Here is a 26,990-nt window from a genome sequence, read left to right as displayed (position 1 = left end):
TCTTTAACTATAATAATCATAATAAATACTATGGTTCATCAAGCTAAAAAAACAGTAAGAAAGAACTATGATTAAAAATGTCCAAAAACAGATCCATTAAATACCATTTTGTGGCCTACTAAAGCATAATATAGATGGGAGAAGAAAACACAAAATAGTAAATAGTAGAAGGCAAATGAAATGCTTCCCCCCTAGCCCACCGTCCAGCTCTCCACACATGTACAGCTCATTTTTAACATTCTCTCTCATCAATTCCTATTCTAGATAAGAGCACACCATTTGCAATAGTGGGGCCTTTTTTCTAAATGGTCCCTTGTTTTATTTGGAAAGACATGCTACAATTACAACGAGTGGAGACCTATTCAACTTATCGATTAGAAATGAGAATCATCAACTTTTTTTTTTTGATGGGCAAAAACAATAACATTTCATTTTTCTCCAATTAGGAAGGTAGTAGGAAGGTAAGGACAGTGAAGGAGACTATAACTTGTCCTTAGCTTTTGCCTAACTTTGACTTGACTTATTAGTATTTTTCTTTTAAAACATCCTTTTTCATTTGACACTTAAATGACTAGGTTTTACCAAACAAGGAAAAAGGGCTATAACAATCTATTCTTGTAGTACCAAAAAATCAGGTGAAAATATATCCAAACTTGCCGTGAAGCAGCAAATTCCCAATTGTTAACATACTAGAGTCACACGAGGATACGATTGCATTGTCAATCGATCCGAAATTTATTAGATCTGATTAGCCCTGAAATAGTTTGTTTGTACAATATGAACATGAGAAGAATAACAAATTTCAAACACAAAATGATAGAGAGAAGGATAAAAATAAAAACAAGCAAGAAGTGATTATTGATCAAAACATATTTATACTATTTACTGTGGGTTTTTCAACATGGCTACATAAAAATATATAGTCGCGGAAGTAAAATAATAATGTTTAAACAAGGTGGCCTCTCCCATATAACTGTGTGGCCAAACTTCAACTAATGCTATATGGGAATCATCTATAAACGCTAAGTGATTGTGGGTGCAAGAAAGAAATGGAAGTCTTTTATGTGGCTTCTTCAGATTATCTAAGGAAATTAAAAAGATAACAAAAAAAAAAGAAAGCTAAAATTCAGCAGGCGAAGCTTTCACCTATTTAAAAGAAGAGATCTAAAAGCAATCTTCTTCTCAGAATGTACAGCTTGCTTGTTACTCCCCGGTTTTGACTTCCTTGACTGCCAAATCCTTCACTCACAGGTTCCAGATAGAGTTGTCCTGCCTCGAGAGCTGGTCGAAATCAATTGTTGAGAGGTTGAATGGAACACCACCAAATCCGAAGTCCGACATGTTGTCGTTCAGAGTCATCCCAAAAGAAGAAGAATCAAATGCCCTGCCATGATCCAGCTGAATTGCGTTAGACTGAAAAACAGAACCACCCATGTTAGTTCCTTGCGTAACAACATTGGCCCCGGACACCGTTCTCTGGCCATTGAAGCTGGTGTCCATTGCAAGCTGCACTTTCTGTTCAGGTGGGTTCATATTTGTTCCTTGGAAAACCGAGCTACCCATCTGAAACTGAAGCTTCTGTTGTGGATTGTTGTTCACATTCATCGGCATTCCTTGCCCTAAAAATCCATTGTCTAACTGAAATTGAGCCACCTTTGGTTGTGCCTGATTATGATCCTTCATGGTATTTATGTTCATTCCTTGGGAAGCACTATTTCCAAATAAAGCACCTTGCTGACAAGCAAAACCTCCACCGATCTGATTATTTTCAGCGAAGTTCCCACTCCCTAGATTGACATTCTTGTTTTGATGCAGGGTATTGTCGTAAACTGACATGAGATTGGTAATCAACTTCTGACCATCTTCAGGAAGTCCAAGCCCAGAAGTACTGAAGGTAGTTGATGACTGGTTCTCAGATTGCAGAGACAGCTTCTCTGGTTGTGCAAAGGATGTGGGGAAATTTGCAGCTTCAATACTGTTTCCCTGAAAGTTGGTTGCTCCAACACCATGAGTTGAAGGACTAAACCTATACGCACAGTTCAGCTGATGATTATTTCTCGAATTCCGGTCAAGGAACCCAAGGCGGCTATCACTGTAAGGGCATTGAGGATACTCGCAAACAAATATTTTCTGATCCATTACCAGGTGAGATCCAGAAGATGGCTGCTTCCTCTTCTCAGAAAATTCTGAAGTATTAGCATCAATGACCTCTCCTTTGATTGCAGAAGTCAGCATAGGGTTTGGAGTCATAAACTTTTCTCTCTCTGCGCCAACACCAAAATTGAAGAGATTAATATTTTGAGGTTTGTTATCATCCACTTCGCTATTGGGATCAGTATCAACCCCTTCAACATCATAGTCACTAGAATCACTAATGACCAAAGACCCACTTCCACCAGCATTTGGAGGTGGGCATCGATCAGGAAAGAGTTTCCGAGCCAAAGCCTCCTCCTGATTAATGATAGCAAGCCATGTGGCACTTTCTTTGGCTGTCATTTTATCCTGCAAGCACTTGGACTGACGAACAAGCTTCCGAATCTTTGCTATATCAGGTGACATATGCTTGATAACAGCTGTAAGAACGCTCACCTTCCATGCCTTCTTGAGATCATGAGGTTTCTTATACGGAGGTGCTCCCTGATCTTTTGGAAGGCCCAACTGAGGCCACCATTCTTCAATCCCGGTGGGCCACCAGGGTGGAGGGACGCCTTTTTCCAAGGGGAACCGCCTCTGCGGAGGATCACAGTGCTGCATCAGAGCTGATAAAAGGGATCCCAGTGTGGTATCTTGTAGTTCCTGCAAGGTGTGAGGTGTCGATGCCATTGCATTGCAGTCCTCATTAATACCAGGAATGGAATGATCAGCCTGATACTTGGCAATGGCTGCAGGACCATTCCTGTCAAATCGGACTTTCTCCTTCCACCAAGCCCGCAGATTGTCAGAGGCTCCACTGACGGGCTTCCCCTTTTCAGGAATAATCCCATAAACAAAACCTTGAGCCTTGCAAACCTCCATCATTTTCAACATATATTTCAGAATTCCATCCTGTGCCCTTGACATCTTCTTTCTACGGGCTTGTTCCTGAGACTGACGCTGCTTTGCAGCATCAACTCCTTCTTTGGCCTTATCTTTGCTCTGCTCCTTGAGCTTTTTCAAGAGCATTCTATCTCTCCACATACGCCGCTCAAGCTCATCTACATCAACCTCATCATCAGAGTATTCGTCATCAACAGCGGCTTCCGCTTCAGCTTCACGGCCAACTTCTCCCTCACCCGCCATAGAAGGAGGTGGAGCAAAGAAGTCAAAGTTTGAACAAAAACCCATATCTTCAAAATAACCCATTTTCGATGACGACGAGATCATCTTTGATTTCACGAACGAAACTTATAACAGATGTTTGATGACCAACAACTTCTACTCAATGACTACAATCAAGAACTTCTCAAGAAGAAAATCCACCAAAAAAACCAAAATGAGAAATTTCTTACCTGCAAAAGGCAAAAGAAGCAAGCAGCCCACATAAATATAGGAATGACCATTCGAAAATCAAAGGGCTATTACTTAATTTAGAGTGATTGGATTCAATGAATTAGACAATTATGAATTTAATGTCACACAAAGTTTACACATTTATAATTAAATGCCAGATTATTATCGAGATTTGAGCCTTACACTAACACAACACAACACAACACGTATATTACAGCAGAAAGCCCATAGACCTTTTCACATCAACATTACTGCATACATATCCGTATTGAAGAAACCAAAACATTTTCACTTCATCAGCATTAATTAATAAACTATTATTAACAAGTAGTGTAAACTAAGTACAATAAATAAATAAACTATAAAGTTTTGAAACCCCTCTTGGACCAACTGGAAAATAACAAATATAGATAAATAAATAAATTTTGTGTAAAAAATAAGCATAAGGATTATTAATTTATAAGAATTGACCAACAGATCTATCTGTGTTGATCTATTGATTGAAAACTGAAGCAACTAAAAAATCTTTAATTTGGACAATTATTCAACCATTTCCAGCTAATATATCCCATTTATCAAGTAAGTCAAACTCACTTTATCATTTACAAGCTTTCAACTTATTGAAAAAACGTTTTTTTAAATCCTCTTCCCCAATCAAAAATATATTAAACCCTCAAAAGATTTTTTTTTTTTACATTTTTAGATACAAATAAATAAAGAAAACCAATTTGGTAAGAACATACTACATACTTTAAACCCCTCCCTCAATATAAGAAATATTAAAAGTGTTAATTAAAAAATATAGTAATTTGATCAAAATTTAATTTTTTAAATTACCAAAAACAAATAATTCAAATCCAAATGTTTTTGTGATTGGGAACAAAAATCACAAAACTTGAAAACAACATAAGAGATTAAATGGTCATCACCTTACTAAACTTACAAGAATTTAATACCAAACCCACTTCAAATATCCCAAAAGACACACAAAAAAACATGTCATAAAATTTTGGAATCAGAATCAACACCAAATATAGAATCACCAACATCAACAACAAAAAACCAAAAAACCAAAAACCCAAAAACAACGATCATCAACCCATAAACCAAAAGTATTGAACTACTAGAAAAAAAATAATAAAAAAGCATTATAGTATTATTATTCAGCAAAAACAAAAGTAGCAACAATAACAAAATAAAGAAGCATATTATCAGCTAAATATATTAATCATGGTTAAAAAAGATGGATCCAAATCAATCATGGTTAAAGTTACCTGTACGTTTCTCTCATGGACGATCTCCAGTAAGCTTTTAGGAGATAGAAAGTGGAGAAAAATGGAGGGAGTTTTTTTTTTTTTTTTTTTTTTTTTTTGCTGGTGGACAAAATGGAGAGGGTAAGGATGAGAGAGGAAGAAAAAGAGGAGAGAGAAAGAGTGAATGAAGTTGTGGGGTTGTCTTGGGGTGGACAGTGGGCAGTATATTTTGTTTGGGGGTATTTAACTATGGTCAGGTTAAGGTTGACTATGGTAAAGGAAGTTTTTCTTCATCTTTCACGTGAGTGTTTATTGGGTGTAATGCATCCCCACACATCTTCCATATTGTAGTGAAATCTTCAGCCATCCATGTGTACTTTAATTTAGAAATATGTTTGCTCAAGGTTTTTAGGTATTTTTAGTAGTGAGAATATGACATTATCAACTTTAACTACTTGAACTTGATTTGTGATCAAGTGAAATTTTTATGCATTTTGTTTTATGGTGTTGAATCTTGCATATGGTTTTGTTTTAATTTTGACATAATATAGGTTACTATTTTTGTATTATGTAGTTTGTAGTTATTGATGAAATTATGTTGCAAAACTACTAAATTAGTAGTTTTCTTTCCATAATAATAAGTATGTAATATGCGTTGTCAAAATTGAGTAATAATCATGCATGCTAATATTACGTGTTTGAAGTTATTAGAAATTAAATTATGCCTTTGTTATATGTGTATCTCTAGTAAAACAAGATCTAATAGTTTAAGGGTCGTTCATTATCCTTTTTTGTTTTCAATTTTCAGTTTTTTGAAAACTACAAATTATCGGAAAAATTGACAAGAATAATCCAAACTATCACCGTTTCACTCAAAATAATCCCAACTATGGGTTATTCTAGAATAATCCAAACTATTGGAAGTATGTTCTCAAAATGATCCAAACTTTTAATTATCCTATATATAATAGACCCAAAAGGGATCATTGAAGGCAAGAAAAATAAAAGTTCGGATTATTTTGGGAAGTTACCCCAAATAGTTTGGATTATTCTAGAAAAACCCAAAGTTCGTAATATTTTGAGCGGACCGGTCATAGTTGGGATTATTTCTGTCAATTTTTCGAAAATCAAAAACAGGAAATCAGAATAAGTGGTTTTCATTTTTTAGTTGTTAGTTTTCAAAATCATCATGTTTCTAATAAATTTGACTAATTTTTTATTCATTATAGGACATATATTATATGACTTTGAAAATCAAAAAACCAAAAGATAAAAAAAACTACGATAATACCGAACGGTTCCTTAGTTTCTTATATGATACTTTCATTTTTTTCTTTGTAGGCATGACATCGATGAAACAAGTGCATTAGGCAATATAATCGATTAACATGAGTTCATTAATGCCCAGAATATTTATGTCAATTTTGATATCACTATTTATACATGTATTATGACGCATATTTATTGAGAACGTATTGTGTCAGACCGCTTTTTGTAATTTTCACTTGACACATTTTTTTCAGTTAGCTCTGTTTTTCTTTCAGTTAGCTTTGTTTTGTTTCATTTGAGTATTGTTTTGTTTCAGTTAGATATTGTTTTGTTTCAGTTGGCTATTGTTTTATTTCAGTTAGGTATATTTATGTTTCAGTTAGCTTTAATTTTGTTAACGAAAAAAACTTATTCAATTAAGTAAAATACTTTTTCCACTAACTGAAACAATAATTCTTTTAACTGAAAGTCATATTCAATTAACTAAAATATTTTTTTCAATTAACTTGAAGTGCTTCCAACTAAAATACAAGTGCTTCCAACTAAAACTCAAGTGGTTGCAACTGAAACACAAAGAGTTCCAACTGAAATAACAAAATACCCAACTGAAACAAAACTGTACCTAACTGAACCAAAACAATACCCAAATGAAGCAAAAAAAAAGCCAACTGAACCCAAAGCAGAGCTAATTGAAACAAAAACATAGCTAACTAAAAGGAAAGTAGAGCTAAGTGAAAGGAATTATAGTATTGGGTTGGGCTGGTCTGACCATAACTTATGGTAAGACGGTCTGACCCAATACTTTCACATATTTTTTACTTGAATATCTCACGCGTTTAGATTCCATATGTCATGAGATTAATGAGATAATTTGACCTTAATCCATTTCCAAGCTAATATCAAATTACTAAATAGATAAACATAAAACATCGTGAAACATTTTTTTAACAATCCTCACGAGAACTATTGTTTATCTTTCAAGTTGTCAAAAAGAATCTTTCAAGCCATGAACCTAAGTTCTATCAGCAAACTATACTACTTGCAATATTGAGACATAACACAAGAATTTGGGAGGCGAGAGATTTAGATTTTGTACAATAAAAGGGGACCTCATACGCTAGAAAAAGAGAAATATAAACCATATTGTCAAAGATGTTAATATTGCAAAACTTCTCAAAATCGAGTATAAATAACGGACGAAGTATTTTTTTTGTTCAATATTAGCTTTTTCACAATATAGTTATATAAAATTGTAGTGAATGATACAAAACATGTCAAATGTAATTAGAAAAAACTGTTTGTTGCGTCATATAATTGAGTAGCCATATATAATGAAGGAAAAATTTCAAAAGACTACCTTTTATAACCAACTTTTTTCAAAAAACTACTTTTTATAACAAATTTCTTTCAAGATACTAACATTTTACGTTTATATTTATTACTAATCAATAAATAACAGTCGTCGTATGTATTATTGTCGATGGGTTGAGAAAAGAAGAGAGAAATGAGAGGGGAAGAAAGAAAAACAATTTACGGTGACTCAATTATTAGTGATTAAACTCCATTTACGATAAAATGGTAGTATATCGAAACAAATTTTTTATAGAAGATAGATTTTTGAAAGAAAATTTTAAAAACATAGTTCTTTGAAAAAATAAATTATTATAAAAGGTAGTTTTATGAAATTTTTCCTATAATGAATTTTAGGGTTTCATCATTGTTACGACCAGGCATCACGCAAGATAAATTTCTATCCATAATATTTTTTTCCCATTTTCTACTTTGTATTTTCGTAAGTATAATATAGGATTTACACCGCTTGAAAGAAATATTTTATTGGTGACTTATGCCATTATCATTTTAGTGCAATAAATTAGAAAAGTAATTAAGAATAAAATTCTAATTTGAGTTGAACAAATTCAGAACTGGGTTAACTTTCATTTACGACTTGAAAATGACCTGAAATGTTTAGTTACAGGTCAGCCGATTGGGTTAAAGGCATTATTAGAATTTTAAATTTTGGCTATTTTTTCCTCTAATATATATTAATCAAGATTTTTGCAAAAATGCTTGATATAGTACTAATGCAAAATATATGGTAATAACACAATTCAGCAAGATTTAGCCAAGTGGCTAGTGGCAAAGGTCTGTCCTCGCAACCTTGAGGATCAGGCTTTCTTTACCATTCCTCCTACTTTTCAATGAGTTTTCCTATAAAACAGGCTGATTATATTAGCAAGAGGGAGTCGGTTTAGTAGAATCTTTTATTTTATCTACCTAATTAAATAAATATCATTTAAAGTTTCTAAAAATGAGTTTCGCAATCACTAAACTACCAAATTATCAAAATACTAGTAAAAAGTAATAACATTAATTCAATAACTAACATTATAATTGACCTTAACTAAGTATGAACACAAAAAAAAGTAAAATACAACCTCTTAGCCTCAATTAACTTTTATAACCTTTCTTTCTCTCTCTACAATCGAGAGCATATCTCACTAGAGTGTGAGTTTCATCCAGCTGGTGGGTAATCCACTTGCGAAGGCTTTCTACGGACTTCTACGCCGCACTAAGAATTTCTACGCCGCTTTTATTTTCTCCTTGCTTCGGTGAGTAACACTTGGCAGTTTGCATGCCACAAATCTTTTTCGTGGCGGTTCACGGTAAATTTGCTCTAACTATTTCGGTTTCAGATAAGTGTTTCAGTTGCTTATTTATTTCTACCTCCCCAAATCCCTTTTCACTGCTTGACTAAATTATACTGTAGTAAGTTCTTGCATACCTATATAACCTCAAAATGAGTTCTTCTACAAAAACCACTTCTACTGACAACCTTCCCATTCGTTCTATCCACAAACGTATGGGTGTTCTTGTTCAAATTCCACCGTCCCACCCACCGCGGTTGCCTAATATTGTATGGCGTCACTCTGTTGTCGGGTGATTCTTTGATTTCGCCCCTCCTTCGACGAGTTTAATTACAGATGTGGTTAATAATACTTGGATCACTCGCGGATCTATTCGGGTGCTTCGCACAGGGGACTATTTCATTTTTGAGTGTCAAGATCCTTTAGACCGTGACGCTCTTCTCGACCGCCATACAACGGTTATTGACGGTAAGATCATTACCTTTCGCTCTAGTTCGGCTAATCAGGTACCTTCTAGCATCAACTTTAATCTAGCCACTCTTTGGGTTCGAGTTCATAACCTGCCATGGAGGTTTCTTGACCACGAGTTGACCGCTCGTATTCTGTCCCATGTGGGTTTGGTTGAATTTGTGGAGGATACGGGGCCCGGTCTATCTAAGGAGGCTTTTCTTCGTGCAAAATTACTTATTGATCTTACACAGCCACTTATTCCGGGTTGCTTCATACCTCTAGATGATGGTGATGTCGTGTGGGTGTTTTTTAGGTACGAAGGGATCTTTAAATTTTGCAAGCAATGTGGGTGTGTAGGGCATCGCACTGGTCGATGTCCCATGTCTGCCTATGATGCTCATCACCTCATCCATCGAAGGTTTTATGATTTTCAGCATGACGGATTGACTTTAATGTTTGGGCCTCTTGAGACTCCTCTTTATACTAATATTCTAAGAGGCTTGCCTGATCGATTTATTTATCGCAATGCTCGAGTTAATTTGACAAGGTTTGTTCCGGAAAAAATGATCCTTATACTTTTGGGGAACGGCACGTTGAGGTGCATATGGTAGACTCTAGCTCGGATGAAGAACCAGGTAACTTAGCTTCGCCAGGTACCCCCGAACCTTCGGCTGAACCACCAAACATTCCTTCACAACCAAACCAACCTTCTCCCTATGAATCTGATGTTCATACAAACCCTCCTACGACGTACTCTAGGGCATCCGCAGATAGTGTTCACAGGGAACTCTATCCACAAGAAATGGTAGCCTCTCCAGGGAACCGGTTTGGTGCGGATGATGTTACTTGCGGGAAGATTCGAAGTCTTGGAGTTCAATCAAAGGCACACTGCTGTGCTACATTGGTGGCGAATAGCGACCATTCGAATCCTCAACCTGCGGCCAATGTTAATTATCAGGGACCACGTCCTCTTTTTCGCCACTTGGGTATTACCACACGACCACCACGATCCTTTCGAGCCACGTTTGGTTTGGAGGAGCATAGTCCAGATGCACGGAATTTTGTTGCTATGGCTGGGGAAGGGCGTGACCCGATTCTTCATAGTCCTACTCTCACTCGGAATGCTCTACCTAATAATGGGACTCTTGAAGCTTTGGTAGCACAAGGCTGGACTTGGAATCCACCACCAGAACCACATGTTCCTGGGCCAAGTACTTGGCTCAATCTACGGCCACCACCTTCGGTTGGCCATGATGCTGCGCTAGGTGGTCGGAAACGACATATTCGCAGTTATTCTATTGATGGGATTGATGAAATACTTGGTGATTCTAGTTCAGTGAGCAAAAGTAGCAAACGACAACAGTTTGAACAATGGGAAACTAAAGGTGGTCTTAATGTTGCTTCTCCACTTGCATCAACTGGGTTTCGGCCTAAAGCATTAACTGACGTGTCTATGGCATGTTCAATGGGGGTTGAACCTGGAGAAGAAGTAACCTCACAAGTTTCCAAGAAACGAAGCGCCGTCATTTCACCACCAATTCCAGCGGGAAAAAATGGATTTTCAAGCGCATTAAAGGAAATGGTAACACTTCCAACCAACTTCCCTCTGAAGCAGCTAAAATGGATCATCGTTTTTCGCTCCTGGTGAAAGTGTCAGATGAGTGTTCTAGGGTAGTGACTGACCCAGACCAGTCACCACCTCATCCATGAATATCCTTTCGCTCAATTGTCGGGGTTTGAATTCCAGAGATGCTCCGATAATTCCGTATATACTCTGGCTAACATCGACAGTGCGTCCAATGTTTTTGTTCTTGCAGGAAACGAAGTCTACAGTTACTCATGTACAAAGTTTACTTAGTAGTACTAGGCCAAATAGTGTGGTTGGTGTTGATGCTATAGGTTCTAGTGGAGGAGTGGTTGTTTTTTGTTGGGCTCCTTACGACGTGACTGTACTTAGTTCTATGTGTAATTATGTTTTTTGTAAAATCTCTGGTAATAATGGAATGATATGGTACGTTTTGTTCTTGTATGGGGAACCGAGTTATCAACTTCGACCAATGCTGTGGGCTCACCTTCTCCACTTACTATCTCCCTATCCAGAGTTTCTTATTATTGGTGATATTAACCAATTGGAGCATTATGAGGACAAATTAGGGGGTGATGTTACTATTAAGGGATGGGAGGAGTTCACTAATTGGAAACATGATTTGGAATTACAAGATATTCCTTTCGTGGGGCCTCGGTTTACTTGGACAAACAATCGAGACGGATCAGATTTGATTCTCGAACGTCTTGATCGGACATATGTGTCACCAGCATGGTTGGACAAATATCCACTTAGTTACGTCAAAAATTTTCCGATCCTACATTCTGATCATTCAGCCATATTTTACCAGACAGTACCTCTACACACTCCTCGTCGTCGGCCCTATCAGTTCGAAAATTGGTTTCTCACTCACTCTGACATTCCCCGTATCATTACGTCTGTTTGGCAAAACCCCATTGCAGGCTCTCCTATGTACTGTTTTACCAAACATCTTTCCTTATTACGACAAAAAATTAAACGATGGTGTTTGGATCATAAGATTGTTTGGGGTATTGATTGGAAGGACATTACTGACCAGTTAGCCACTTCTGCCGTTCCTATTGATAATATTCAGCAAGGAAATGCTTTCATGTGCCAAAGACAAGAGGTATTGAATAGGGCTACTTTGGCTCATACTTACTGGTCACAACGCTCTAAGGATAAATTTATTCAGGATGGCGAACTTTCTACAAAGTTCTTTTTTAACAAGCTAAAGCAGAAACAACGTTCTGCATATATTTATCTCCTCAAAACTGCGGAGGATGAATGGACAGACGATAGTGATGTTATTTCTTCTGCAATCTTAAAACACTTCAAAACTGCCTACACGCCTTCCACTTCTACGAACCCTGATCCCGTGTATGAGGAAAATATTGGGTTACTGCTTCGAGATCTAAATCTTCCACACCTATCTGCTATCCAGCAACAACAACTCCTTCTTCCTTTTTCAGAATCAGAAGTTCATGATGCAATGTTTGGCATTGGGAATGCTAAATCCTCAGGGTTAGACGGTTCTACGGCAGAATTTTTTAAAACTCACTGGGACCTCCTAGGAGAACATGTCTTCCAGGCAGTTATTCGCTTCCTTCATACCGGATTCGTTTTGCGGGAATGGAACCAATCACTTATTGTCTTGTTACCTAAAGGTCCTAATCCTGAAGAGGTTAAGCAATTTCGAACTATTAGCTTATGTAATACAATTTACAAATGTGCATCAAAATGTTTGGTCAATCGGTTGAGGCCACTGTTACAAGACCTGATCAGTGAATATCAAAGCGCTTTTATCCCGGGACGCCATATGGATGATAACATTTTGATTAGTCATGAACTCACTCATGTCATCAATAAACACCGACGTGGCAATGTTCATGTTGCCGCCATCAAAATTGACATGACTAAGGCATATGATCGGGTTAATTGGGTGTTCCTCTTACAAGTACTCCGAGCATATGGATTTCCTGAACATTGGATACAATTGATTCACCAATGTATCGCTACTGTTACATATCGGATTCTGGTAAATGGCCAGGTTTCGGAGGCTTTCACTCCCCAATACGGGTTACGGCAGGGGGATCCCATCTCCCCGTATTTGTTTTTGTTCTGTATGGATATTTTGTCTCGTATGATAACACTAGCTACGGAAATGCGCCACTTTGACGGGATCAAAGCACACAAGTATGCACCTCCTATATCACATCTTTTTTTCGCTGATGATGCTGTTCTTTTCTTCAAGGTTTCTCCTACTTCTTGTACGAAAGTTTCAAAACTTCTGGATCGTTTCTGCATGATATCGGGTCAAATGTTAAGCCTTACCAAATCCTACGTCAAATTTAGCCCTAACATACCGCACACTCTAATTACTGAGTATAAAAGTATTCTCAAATTGGAGGCTAAAAGTTCTATGGGTACATATCTCGGGGCACCAGTAGACATTCAGGGGACAAAGACTCAGCATTTCACTTATTTATTGGATAAAATCTCAAAACGTATTACTGAATGGAGTCACTCCCCCATATCCCAATCTGGCAAGCTTATCCTTATCAATTCTGTTCTCATTGCTTCCCTGGCTCACATACTCTCTGTATTCTTGCTTCCTACAACCATTGCCAACAAGGTAGATGCCATGGTTGCTAGATTTTTCTGGACTAAACCTTCAAGTACGGGAATTGCATGGCGACGGAAGGAGATTTTACATCTGCCAAAAGGTGTTGGGGGACTTGGACTACGTAGTGTGACGTATCACAACCGTGCCTTACTTATAAAAAAAGTCTGGCGTATTCATCGAAATTCGAAACTACTCATTAGCAAGGTCTTCACGTCCACTCCGCTACATACCCATTCGGCTTTTCCTACATTACAGTCTTCAAAAAGCCAGAGATCTTGGGGAGCTCGGGGTTTATACCAAGCTGAGAAGATCCTTTTTGATAATTATGCTTGGAAAATAGGCACAAATTCAACTCTACGCGCGGGTCAGAATAGATGGGTTAATGGTCAAAAACCGATATACCAAGATCATATTACCCTGCGAACTGCGACTACTGTGATTGTTGGGTCCCTAATCTTACCGCATCAGCAAGGATGGAATATTCCCCGACTTCATCGTCTTTTCACTCCAGAGACGACCTCTGCTATCCGAGGTTTAGAGTTGCCAACCATTCAGGCTCACTCTGATATTCCGTACTGGCCTCACACAGCTTCGGGCAACTATACAACTAAATCTGGATACTATTTCCTATCTCGACAAATTGAAATCTGTAGCATGACACCCCCTCTGAATTCGAAATTTTTCCGGATTGTATGGGGTCTGCGCATCATGCCTAAGTGGGAAATTTTTCTATGGAAACTTTGGCACAATAGTTTAGCAACAGTTGCTAATCTTTCAGCTCGCGGAATGTCAGTTTCAACTGCGTGCCCTTATTGTGCGTTGGAACCTGAGACCTTCCAGCATCTTTTCAGAATGTGCCCCCTCGCTACTACAGCCTGGCAGACTAGTCAATTGGGTATCATTTCCAACTTACTCGGCTACGTATCTTTCAAAGACTGGCTTATTGCATGGTTTTTTTATCTTTATCGCATGGATGGATATTCTGGGGACCGTCTTCCTGTGTTTATAGCTACCTTGTGGACAATCTGGTAGTGTCGGAATAATTTGGTTTTTAACAACGTCAGACCTGATGGTGGCATCCTACATTCCCTTGCGCAACAAGCAATGACACAACATATCACCTTCCTTGCAAGGCCCATGATGCCTCATCACCTTATTGCTGAAGGACCTGGTCCACCAGGATTTCTTATGGCACATTTTGGTTCCTCCTTTTGCGGAATCCCACTATTACAAATTCAGGTTGATGGTTCATGGGTTTCTTCGTCATCATTAGCAGGTATTGCGTGGGTCGCTACTGATATTAGCAATCACACTCAGACAGGGGAAGGCCTTTGCATTCATGCACACTCTGCTCTTCTCACTAAAGCTAGGGCATGTCTTCAGGCGTTACTTTGGGCACATGAGCAAGGTTATAAAAAAATTTCAGTGCATACAGATTCTGAGATTATCATTCGCAGTCTACTTAAACCACTGACATTTCCAATTTCGATTACTTGGACACTCTGTGATATTCGCTCGACAGCTCAACAATTTGAATGGTGTCGATTTACAAAGGTCGACCGTTCAGAGGTTCAAATGGCTCATGTTCTAGCTACTCGTGCCAGACAAGGACAACTACCGTTACTCCGCACTTAATTGCTTTCTTGTTTACTTTATTTCATGTACGTTTGTTTGATGTCCAAAAAAAAAAAAAAAAAAAAAACTTTTATAACCTTACTAATAATGAGTTTGATATACAAAGATTGCTGGTTATAAATACGAGATGGTGTCTCTTCAATAGAGTATTTTCTCTTATCTAATGAACAAAAAAATATTAGTGAAAGTTTCTTACAATAATGAAATTAAGAAACTATTATATTGTCAAAATACGAATAATAGATATTAACGTCAATTCAGTAACTAACATCATAATTCACTCTAACTATAGCTAAGCATTAAGACAAAAAAAAAACAGTAAAATACAAATGTTTTTGCTTCAATTTGGTTTGTCAACTTTACTTGTACCATTCTCTCTTCACAGTTATCTGAACTTAACTGCAGTTATGGACCAATCTAAACTTATCTTTGTTTATCTTTACTTATTTGAATTCATCTAAACCTAATGGGAACTTATCTATTGAAACTTATTGAAGTTAGCAGATGTTGTGTCTTATATATTAGAATCAAATATTTGAAGTTATTAGAACTTATAAATAAACCTATATAGTTTACTGAACTAATTTGAACTTGTCATAAATTATGATTTCGGACTTAAGTTAAAATAAGTTTAACGAAACATAGTCTTATTAATTCTTATCATAACTTATTTTTCTTTTATATATGTGCGCTCTGGTAGCACTTTTTTTTCCCAAAATATACTTGATTGAATTTATCTTTTTGAAATAAGTGAAAATGAGGTGAATATAATAAGGGTCCGAGTATTCAATTTTGGCAACAGATTAAACTACGACGTCATCTAACAACCAATAGTATAATTACTTGTTCATTGCTACAAATCAAATATGCATTTCCATAGTATTTTGCTAGAGCTGATGCAACAAATTATATTTTACTCCCTCTGATGTTTATTAGTATACTCACTTTTCATTTTGGGTTGTCATTTATTAGATTGTCCGCTCCTTTTTTTTCAATTGTTGGAATAGTCATAACAATTTTATATTTTTATTTTACAATAAATTTTTTCACTCTACTAGTCTTCACCCACAACATTAACTTCAACAAGATACACTAGTACAAAGTTCGTCTAAGGTAACATGTATGAGGTAACACTTTTCAAAATTCAAGTGTGTCAAATATGTATGTAATACTTTGGTAATGCTTAATTAATATGTAACACATTTTTATAACATTTTGAAGTAGCACTTTTTCAATTGAGTAACATTTTGATGTGACACTTTTAGATAGGTCACAACATTAGGTAGCACTTACATATTGGTAATATTTGAAGGTAACAATTTAAGATATGTAGTTTTTAAAGAAGTATAATCTTTAAAATTATAACATTATGATTTTATTAATTATTTCCTATTCTTTCTTATAGGAGCATATTACTTAACAAACTCATGATCTTCCCTCCACAAAAAAAAAAAAAAAATCAAATTCATCTTAAATTAATTGAGTGCAAATCCAAAATTATGTTGGCGCTTAATTAGCTGTCAAAGAGAATTAAACTAAAAAACAACATTTACTTTATTTTCAATTCCAATTGCAAAGTAATGCAACTTAGGTTTCAGTGTATCACCACTGCTCTCCATCTTGGTTCCAATCAGGCTCACTCACTTTCCTTCTTCGTTGCTGTAACACTCTTATTTTTAAAAGCAATTATTAAATGTTAATTATAATTATTAATTTAATTATGTATTGGATATTGTCATTTTAATTTATTTTGTTTGAACATCTATACAGGATTTGTTAGTTATATATGTTTTTAAATATTTATTATTTTACTTCTATAAAGTTATTACTATCGATATTTAAATTATATATTTCGGTTTCAATTATTTAAATTTTTGAGTAATATTTACCCAAAATACGAAAGCAAATCGTTGCATTTTATCAATTTGGGCCGGTTTCCCCATCCTTTGGTTCATTTGATAACCCAAAACCGAAAACACCTACAGAAACCTCCTACTCCCGCCTTTTCTCCCATCGCTTCTCCCTGACCCTGGAACCCTCTCTCTCCTCTCACCCTTTTTTTCTCAAACCCTCGTCTATCTCCTTCGCCTCGTCGGTGTTTGTTGCTTCACTGCCACTTGCTGCCTGTTGAAACCCATTAAATGCCCACTTGTGAGTCTCCCACATTGGAGAAAGAGGAGAGAATAAATCACTTTATAAGATTAGGAGTTACCCCTCCTATCACCAATTGGTTTTAGGATGGAACCTCCTAGCTTGTAAATGGGCTAAATTCTCCTCCTCCTTATTGGGTTACCCAGGCCTATTTTCATATAAACTGAAAATTAACATGGTGTCAAAGTCCGGGTTGTGGGTCTCTTCTAAACTAGGCCTCTAATCAAGCAATTGGGTAAGGGTTTACCTCGGCAGGATGTCCAGCCCCTTAGAGGATTATTTTTGATTACCTTTTCAGTTGGCTCTAAATTCTGAAGACACTCACAAGTGAGGGGGTGTGTTGAAACCCATAAAATGCCCACTTGTGAGTGTCCCACATTGGAGAAAGAGGAGAGAATAAACCACTTGATAAGATTAGGAGTTACTCCTCCTATCACCAATTGGTTTTAGGATGGAACCTCCTAGCTTTTAAGTGGGCTAAATTCTCCTCCTCCTTATTGGTTTACCCAGGCCCATTTTCATATAATCTGAAAATTAACACCGCCACTCAGACCGGCTCTGCTGTCGTGCCAGATTAATTCATATCTCCTTGCATCTATCTCATTCCTCCTTGTTTGTTGTTGGTGCTTCTTGTTATTCGTCGAATCTCTCTCTTCTTCCTCGTGGTGGTGTTGCACCTCTATAGGTGTTGTCGCTGCTACTAGTGTCCTTTCTCTTCTCTCGCGGCTACTGTTGTCCTATTTCACGATCTCCTCTCACCTATGTCGGTTGTTACCGTTCTTGTTGTTGCTTGTGTGTTGCTCGTGTTGCCGTGGCTCTACTCCTCCGTCATCTCTCTGGTTGCACAGCTCGTGGCCGGTGGGGGGGGGGGTTTCTTCTTCTATTGTTGGTACTAACCCTCCAATCTCTCTTTTGAATTGAAATTTGTTCCATTGAAGTTATGAAATTAGTTGTGATGATGAAATTGTGTTATGATTGATTATGTAAATGAGTATGTTAAACCGTAGTTACTTGTTTTGAGAACTCTAATGGTGTTATTGTTGTGGCGGTGTTGTTGTTGTTGTTGGGTGTTATTGTTGTTATGTTGTAGGTGATGTTGTTACGTCAACGGTTGTTATGTTATTGATGTTGTTGTTCTTGTGTTGTCATAAAAACTAATTGACCATTTATTCTTATGTTATATGTTGACTAAAAGATCAACCACAATTTCTACATCATGAATTGGTTATTGGCATATCGTTTTGGTGTTAGTTCAATCTAGTTTGTGAGGTAAGTTAAGTTTGTGATACTACATTGTTGATTTGGTTTTGAAATCTTGATTATACGTTATTAAGTAAAATCAAATTATGTTTGAATCTTGAGTTCTAACATTCTATTAAGATTTGGTTTGATTTATTAGTTATAAGATTTTAGTCTACCTCATTAGATTGAGAAATAAATCACTTACATAATATGAAACTAGTTTTTAATGCACGCGATGCGTGCGTCGATATAATTGTTACTCAATAGTGAAGCAACCCGTGTAATGATATTTTCTTGTTTTTTTTTTTTAAGTTTTCTCATTTGAATGATCTGTATAATGTGAATTATGCAATTATATTGATTTCAGTTGACTCGTGATTTAATGTTATAATGATATTTCCGACAATTTTTTTGAAGCCTCATTTTGGTTGAAATTGGTTTTGTAATTTAGAAATGGAGGGGGGTAAAACAGTCTCTTCAAATGATGACACCGTAGCTCCCCCCCATCCCTTATAAAATAGAGATTAAAGAATTGGAATGTAATGCAAAAGAATTCTAAGTTAGGAATTGGTAATGTTTTGTTCTGGTTGAGTTAACTTTTTGTATTATGAAGTATGAACTCATTTAGAAATATAGTTTATTGTCGTTATTATTAGTTAGCGAGGTGATTTAAAGATTTTCTAGCTAAAGCTGGTAATCATGTGTTATCGATTATGGAGGTGAATGATTGAGGATAAAGAAGTACCTTGGTCGATTGTTTATTTGGAGTTTAGTGAGTCAGCTTATGCTAATTTGTACTTATAATTCAATCTATAACAAGAATTAGTTGGGCTAGGAACACTCGTTTTGCATGAAGTTTAATTTTATCAGTTAGTAAGAGCTAATTTAAGTTTGGAAAATTCTATATGGTGACCCTCAACTTTTTAAAATTCTATATGGTAGACAACTTTTATCTTTCCACTATTTGGTAACCCTTTACTTTATTTTTTGTATTTTCTTTGACCTTATTACATTTTAAATTTATTTTTTAAATAAAAACCGATCTTTTAATTACAAAAAATTTATTTTAAAATGAAAAAAAAAACTCAAACCCTCCCCTCACCATAACCACCCATCCTAACACCCCCTCCCATCCCCTAGCCTAACGCTGATTCACCAGGCAACTTCCCCCCGACTCTTTGACAAACGCCCTACACCCTGCCCCTAGGTTGCACGGAAACGGGTACGGGTACGGGGATGGGTACGGGGACGGAAAACGGCAAAATTAAAATTGCAAAAAACGGGTACGGCATGGATTCGGCAAAAAAAAAAATTAACTAAATTAAACATTCATACATAAATAGTTCAAAGTTAAAAATAACATAAAACAACAACTAAATTTAATGTCTTAAACTAGATAAAGCTTAGATAAGGCAACATCGCAACACATCAATCTTCAAGAAGCAACTCATTTTCTAAATCCGGCTCATCTAGTGAGAGTTCCGCAAACTCTAGAAACCCAACATCCTCCAATGAATCAAATGCATCTCCACCAATATCCCACATCTTAGTGTAAAGCTCCCAATACTCTTCGGAATTCCTTGATAAAAGGCGAAGATTGTTGTGGATGAAAACCAAATCTTGTGCACGACTTGGATTTAGCTTGTTCCTCCTAAGTGAGTGAATGAAGGAATATGTACTCCAATTTCTCTCACTACAAGATGATGAAGTAGGTTGCCCAAGCACTTTAAATGCCAAAGATTGGAGGAGAGGAGTTTGAGCTCCAAAGTTTGCCCACCAACTCTTAGGATCCATAGAATGCATCCTTTCAATACAAGTTAAATCCTCAAAAGGTCCACTCTTCATAGAGAATAGTGCATATTCATCCATTACTTTACCAACAATCACTAAGTGCAAATAATCTACGAAAGCACTTCATTCTTTCTCGAGATACTTCACCATCTCTATGAGGAGCAACTCTAGATGGAGCTCCAAGTAGCCATTCATCACTATAGAACCTTCAATATTTAAAAAAAAAGATTATAAATTTGTGTATAAATATAACAAGATAAAAAGAATGCCAAAGAATATATACCTCGGGTTCAAGGAGTGGGCTAAACAATGGAGAGGAGTGTTGCTTTTTGCCCAACGAGCTACCAAGATTTCATAAACCACATGAAAAAAGGGACTAAACTCCGAATGAGGACGACATTCTTTCTTGTAAATCTCAAGCTTCACTTGTTCAATCATGGAATCCCACATCTCATACACTAAGTGAAGGCATGGTTTATCGGTGTCACAATGCCTAATCATGTCATAGATAGGCCTTGTGAAATCAACAATGTAAGAAAGTTTGTCCCACCAATCATCATTCACAATCTTCTCCTTCACAAAGTTTGCCTTCCCCATGTCTTCTTCTCTATAAGAAGTCCACTCATCACTTATAACCATGGCTTGAAGACCTCGTTTGATGAGCTTAAATCTCTTAAGCATCACAATAATGGAGGCAAAGCGAGTATCGGCCACGGAAAGCAACTTAAGAGGAGAAAATCTTTGGAACATGGCCAATCTCATGTTGTGGTTCATGATGAAATTTTTAATTTGAATGGCATCTCCATGGATTTCTGTGATCCAACTACATTCTTCATAAGTTTCATGATTGCTATTCACATTCCTTGCCGCACAAATATTCTTCAAAGCAAGATTAAGGGTATGAACAACACATGGTGTCCAATAAATGTGAGGAAACTCACTCTCAATGAGCTCCCCCGCCCCTTTGCAATTTGCTGCATTGTCAGTTATGATTTGCACAACATTTTGATGGCCTACTTCTTGAATGACTTCTTTCATAAGATTAGCAATGAAATACTTATCTTTCACTTCACCAAAACAATTCACAGCTTTAAGAAAGATTGGACCATTACGAAACGTAGCCATGAAATTAGTGAGAGGTTTTCTTGTTGGATCACTCCATCCATCAGTCACAATTGTTACCCCTTTTTCTCTCCAAGTTGATTTCAATGGTATCATAAGCCTCTCTACATTAGCTTTTTCTTGTACAAGTAATGTAGTTCTAAGCTTGTTGTAACCAGGAGGTTTGTAACCTCCTATATTATGGGTGGCAGCAAAAGTGAAGGCCCTCATATAGTGTGGATTCCTAGCAAGATTAAATGGCAACCCTCCTGTGTAAAACATCCTTGCAATTTCTTGATCCAATTGATCCCTAGTTTCAATCCCAAAACATCTAGTAATAGGTGATTTTTCAGACTTTCTTTTCTTGAATGTAGAATCGGAGTCCAAATGAGAAAGAGATTCACTAGGCAAAGGAACTTCCCTAGGGCCCGAATCCTGTTTCTTAGTCTCATATTCATCACAAGTTTTTGCATTTCAAGTTTATCAACACGGGACACTTTCTTACAACATGCAATTCCTTGACCCTTAATTTGAAGCAAATGGGCTCTAACTCTAGAATAACTAGATGTTCGATTTTCATTACAAAAATTACATCTATATTTCCATGTTCACCAACCGCCCTTGTTTTTCAAGTCTTGTTACAAACCTCCACAATGGAGGCAAACCCTCATTTTGCGTTGATTCCGCACCAGACCCACTACCCGTGCTGCTACCAATATTAGTACTTTGTTGTTGAGATTGGGATGCCATATTTTTCCTAATAAACACATTCAACAATCAACACAACAATTCAACCCAACATTCAACAATCAAAACAGAATCAACACAACAACAATTCAATTATCAACACTCAATTAAACTAAATAAACTAACACTAAACTAAGTCACTAACTTACTGCATTTATTCCTATAAAAAAAAGCAAAAAAACCTCCACAAAAAAAAGAAATAAAAAGACCAAACTGTCTGCCAAAGTGCCAACTCGCCAAACATATATCCACGGAAATTCAAAAGTAGAGAAACAGAGAACTGAGAGAGTGAGAGAAGCTTACCGGCGACTTCGACGGAGAAGAAAAACCGGCGCTCGTTGCGACTTTGCGAGTACGAGTCGACCTTCAGTCCTTCAAAGGAGAAGAAACCGGCGAGTGAAAGGAGAAGAAACAAGAGAGAAGAAAGTCAGAAACCGACGACTCGACGGAAGATCGGTGAACGGCGGGCGGCGAGGCGGCGTCCGGCGAGATCTCGCTATCTTCGCACTCCCAGTTCAGGTGAGTTGAGAGAGTATTTGGGTTTTTCGAAAATCTGAAACCCTAGAAAATGATATTTGGGCTCTCAAATTTCATTAAACTAGATGGGTACGTGGGCTCACTCTAAGAAACGTCCCCAGCCCCGTCCCCGATCTGACCTCAGCCGTACCCATACATAACCCCCGTACCCAGTATTTGGATTCGTCCTGGGTACGAATCCCAGGCTAATCCGTACCGTACCCAGGACGTCCCCGTCCCCGGTACGGGATTCGGACCCTGGGTGCCGTACCCATGCTTCATAGCCCTGCCCCCCTTCTCGTCCCTGTTTCCGACGTCCCCTCCCTTCTCCATTTTCGACCTTCTCTCCTACCGAAAACAACCCCGGCCTCCCAGAAAGCACCTCTCTTTCCCTACTGCTACAAAACACCTCCCCGAAACCCTTTTCCCTGAAACCCTAACCTACCGAAAAGGTGGAAAGGATGGAGGTTGTGTGAAGGGGACGGGGTCGAAATTGGGGATAAGGTAGGGAGTTGGGGTTGTACTCGAGGACGGAGAAGGGAGGGTTGGCCGAAATTGGCAACAGGAATGGGGGTGAAAATCGAAACTGGAAGGGAAAGGAGGTGGTAAAGCTGTGGGGAGAGCTGGTTTTGGGGGTGGCGGTGCTTGCAGGGGTTTGAGTTTTTATTTATTTCAAAATCAGTTTTTTTTAATTGAAAAATCAGTTTTCAAATTAAAAAATAATTTTGAAATACAATCAGGTTAAAGAAAATTGAAAAAAATATAGTAGAGGGTTACCAAATAGAGGAATGATAAAAATTGTCTACCAAATAGAATTTAAAAAAGTTGAGGGTCACTGTATAGAAATTCCATTTAAGTTTCTTTGGTTCTAATATAATGTTGATTGAAAGTTAGGAATTCCTATATAGCATTCACATTTTCTAAATTTCAGTTAGTTGTCAAGTTTTAAGCTAATAGTATCGCAATTAAGAAGTTACAAAGGTATAAGTCAATTATTAAATGACTATTTATCTAGTCTCTAAGAGTGAAATGATTATAGTAGCCAACTTAATTAAAGATAGACAACAAATTAGGTAAATGTTGGTAATAATATTAAGATCATTATAAATAATTTCATTATTATTACTAAAGCTGATTAACAAGGTTTATGTGAAAATAGGTTCGAGTTAATTCGAGTTTACGAGAAGGTAGATAATATGTCTAATTCTTTTAATAATACATACTAAACACAACTAGTAGTTTAATAAACTCCTTTCAGGATGGTTACTTCTTCTAAAGCAAGATGCATGTAATTCACTTTTTTGTCTAAGTGATTCAGTTATATTGTGTAGATGACACTCCAGAAGGTTATATTGAATAGCTACTAGCTCTTGTTGTTGATGTTAATATAAATTTGGAGGTTAATTCTCAACAGTTAAAAAGAGTATATAATTCAATTATAGTTTTGAAACATTGTAGTGAACTTTTTTTTTTACGCAGAAGTGAACTTTAAAAGTGAATTAAGTTGATTAATTTAACTTTAATATCTGTAAATAGAGTAATATAATAAAAGTTAGTTATTTGGTTGGTTTTACTCAAATAAGTCAGTTGTAAATTATTTTAAAAACTTGTTATACGGTTGAATAGGTTTGTAATTAGAAACGATGGATGCCCTCGCTCTATGTAATCATGAGTTTGCTTCGTTAATATCCATGTTAATAGTTTCCAGAATTGACTGTAGAGTGGGAGAAAAACTGGAAAACATGACTGGTTAATAATAACATTTGTTTTAGCTCGTGTTCTTTCTGAACACGTGCTTCACACCTGCACCAAAATTCCATGTTAAACCTGCACCAGGTTAGGAATTTTGACACTAGGTTGTACCCTTGCTAAATATCATGCTATGCATATACTGTAGTCAGACTTCGAAGACTCCTATTTTATTTTTTTGTTCTTACTGCATGATGATGAAGATAATGGATAGATGCTTTCAGAAAGATGCATGCATGGATAGGGCGATGGAATTGAAGACGAAAGAAAAAAAAAAAAAGCATAAGATTGATCTAGGTTTATTTTGGGAGAGTTACATAAATATGACTGGATTTTCATATCAATCATATAGATTTTGAATGCAATAATATATTTTCAATTGATGAATACTACTCTTTGGTTCATTCTTTAGAATAACCGTTGATTATGTATTCATTTATATCTATAATATCATAATATTTTCTCTTCATTATTACATTTGTAAGATTTAGTATTATTATCATTGTATGTTTGCTGACAAATTTAAAAATGTTATTATAAGACATGTGAAATAGATGTGTTACTATAAAGCTAGCTAACAAAGAGTGTTGCCTAATATCTAATAAAGTGTTACATGGTGACTTAAAATGATACATAATATCTAATAAAGTGTTACTATAATTAAAGAGATGACATAGAAAATGCTACTATAGATGTATAAGTGTTACATTAAAAATTATTAGTAACATTATAAAAATGCTACATTAGTTTTAAAAAAGTGTCACATTAAAGTATTTTGAGTAACGCTTGAGAAAGTGAAACATTAGCATTAAAAAGTGTTATCTTAGAGAAGGTAACACAGGATGATGTTTCACTTATAAAAGTGTTACCTATTGCCTGAAGCACCACTTTTAGACCTTTACGTAACACTTTTAGGGTGATATATTAGGCCAATTATGCACTAGTGATATGCAATGAATTAATATTTTCTCTTGCCTTCTATGACTCACACACTTATTTGTCTTCTAAGAATTTGTGTCCAAAGAAGTGAGTAAACAAATAAAAATCGCACGGAGTAATTTTCAGTTTTTGGTAATTCAAGATGTCCTATTTAGCAACAAATCATAAGATAAGTTCTCTACAAGGGAAATAAAGAATAAATTAGATGCCATTTTTGCAACAACTATTAAGACTACTTGTTGCCAAAAGCAATACATCAAAAATTAGCTGTTCGAGTTTGTTGTTAAAACCTAATTCAAGGATTTTTTAATTTAATTTTTAATATGTATAAAAGAAATGTTTGTATTTTAACAACAAAAAATAACCATTTGTTTCTAGTGGTAGCAAATTGAACATTTGTTGTCGTAAGTTTGTTTCTAAATAGCAACTAATCAGAAATATGATATCCTATAACAACATATAGTAAAATGACTTGTTTCCAATGTCAGCAACACAAGTGTTCATTGCCATATTTTGTTGCCAAAAACAATACAACGGTGGATATAATCAACAACAAAGTGTACGACCATTGTTTACATAGCCAACAATTAAAAATTGGGTTCCATTCTTGCAACAACTAGTAAGAGTACTTGTTGTCAAAAGCAACACATCAAAAATTAGTTGTCAAAGTTTGTTGCTTAAAGTGATTCAGTTCCTATGTTAACAACAAATTATAAAATTACTTGTTTCCCATGACAATAAATTAAACATTTGTTGGCATGGTTTGTTTGTAAATAGGAACCAATCAAAAATACAATGTCATATAATAACAAATGTTAATATGACTTGTTTCTAATGCCAACAAAACAAGTATTCGTTGCAATAAAGTGGCAACAAATTACAAAATTTGATGTCATGTAGCAACAAATACTAAGACAATTAGTTTCAAATAAACAAATCAAAATGTTGTTGCCCTCATTTGATGAAAAAAATGCCCTGTAACCAAAATAAAAGTTTATGTTGCTACTTATCAACATTAGAAATTTGTTGCCAAACTAGGTTGCTAAAATGCACTCATTTTTTGTAGTGTAAGTTCTATGGTTAATGTAATGAATAGTGTTGAAACATAATTGCAAAGAGAAGAAGTTTAGTAAAGTTTAATGGCTTAGGATCTGTTCGGCACAAGTTTTTGAATTAGTTTTTAGTCAAAACACTTATAAAAAGTATATTAGTGTTTGATTAGGTATTGGTGTGGATAGCTTTTTAATGTCAAAAACAGTGTTTTTCTCAAAAGCTAATAATTGTAGCTTTTGAGCTAGTGGTTATTTGACATTACACTAACATATAGGTCATTTCTCAAATACCCCTGACATTTTTCACCCCTATCGTAGATGACGCTAAACTTGTATTTTGTCATTAAATCTGACGCAATGGCTAACAACGTTAACTATTTCAAAACAAAGATAATTAGTGCCTTTTTAATTTATTTATTTTTAAAACAGATTCATTTCTATTCTCTTTCGCTCTGAAACCCCACCAACTCTAACACCCTACCCAGCCCCAAAACCTCCATTCTCCTACCGGAAACCGCACCCTAGCCCTGAAACCCCATCCCGCCCCACACTGCCCCACCCCTAAAACTATACCTTACCCATCAAAACCCCACTACAGCCCTAAACCTCCATCCATCCTAATTTTCTCTCTTATCACCTTCCTCTTTTTCGTCCACCATTTCTCAACCATTAGCACTCAACTGTTTGTCGTTTGAGTTCTTTTTATTGACGAGTGAAATTAAGAAATTTACTCATTTTAAAGTCATTGAAGATGCATGGTGGCTTCAC

At 36.2% G+C, this 26,990-nt stretch overlaps 4 protein-coding genes across 5 annotated transcripts; 1 reads left to right on the top strand and 3 right to left on the bottom strand.

Moving 5' to 3' along the window:
* Positions 1 to 829: 829 nt before the first annotated feature.
* On the bottom strand, positions 830 to 4,948 carry LOC104907620 (ETHYLENE INSENSITIVE 3-like 1 protein). 2 transcript variants are annotated; one of them, XM_010696576.4, is made up of 2 exons: positions 4,764 to 4,948; positions 830 to 3,488 (listed from the first exon to the last, which is right to left on the bottom strand). In XM_010696576.4, exon 2 carries the CDS (start codon positions 3,361 to 3,363, stop codon positions 1,246 to 1,248), a length of 2,118 nt encoding a protein of 705 aa, XP_010694878.2. In that variant the 5' UTR covers positions 3,364 to 3,488; positions 4,764 to 4,948; the 3' UTR covers positions 830 to 1,245. The 2 variants fall into 2 exon arrangements, with proteins under 2 accessions (XP_010694878.2, XP_048499014.1); XM_048643057.2 differs by having other exon boundaries at positions 830 to 3,438.
* Positions 4,949 to 9,713: 4,765 nt separating this feature from the next.
* On the top strand, positions 9,714 to 14,331 carry LOC104907631 (uncharacterized). The gene is made up of 2 exons (XM_010696589.1): positions 9,714 to 10,691; positions 10,927 to 14,331. The coding sequence occupies exons 1-2, from the start codon at positions 9,714 to 9,716 to the stop codon at positions 14,329 to 14,331; spliced, it is 4,383 nt and encodes a 1,460-aa protein (XP_010694891.1).
* A 4,934-nt stretch (positions 14,332 to 19,265) lies between these two features.
* On the bottom strand, positions 19,266 to 20,198 carry LOC130591258 (uncharacterized). Its single transcript, XM_057394273.1, has one exon. It carries the CDS (start codon positions 20,194 to 20,196, stop codon positions 19,756 to 19,758), a length of 441 nt encoding a protein of 146 aa, XP_057250256.1. The 5' UTR covers positions 20,197 to 20,198; the 3' UTR covers positions 19,266 to 19,755.
* Positions 20,199 to 20,200: 2 nt separating this feature from the next.
* LOC104907630 (uncharacterized) lies at positions 20,201 to 21,969 on the bottom strand. The gene is made up of 3 exons (XM_057394044.1): positions 21,866 to 21,969; positions 20,402 to 21,640; positions 20,201 to 20,324 (listed from the first exon to the last, which is right to left on the bottom strand). The coding sequence occupies exons 1-3, from the start codon at positions 21,967 to 21,969 to the stop codon at positions 20,201 to 20,203; spliced, it is 1,467 nt and encodes a 488-aa protein (XP_057250027.1).
* Between the last annotated feature and the right edge of the window lie 5,021 nt (positions 21,970 to 26,990).

This window comes from Beta vulgaris, chromosome 4, assembly GCF_026745355.1.
Source record: "Beta vulgaris subsp. vulgaris cultivar EL10 chromosome 4, EL10.2, whole genome shotgun sequence".
NCBI classification, from domain to species: domain Eukaryota; kingdom Viridiplantae; phylum Streptophyta; class Magnoliopsida; order Caryophyllales; family Amaranthaceae; genus Beta; species Beta vulgaris.
This window is presented reverse-complemented; position numbering and strand designations above follow the sequence as displayed.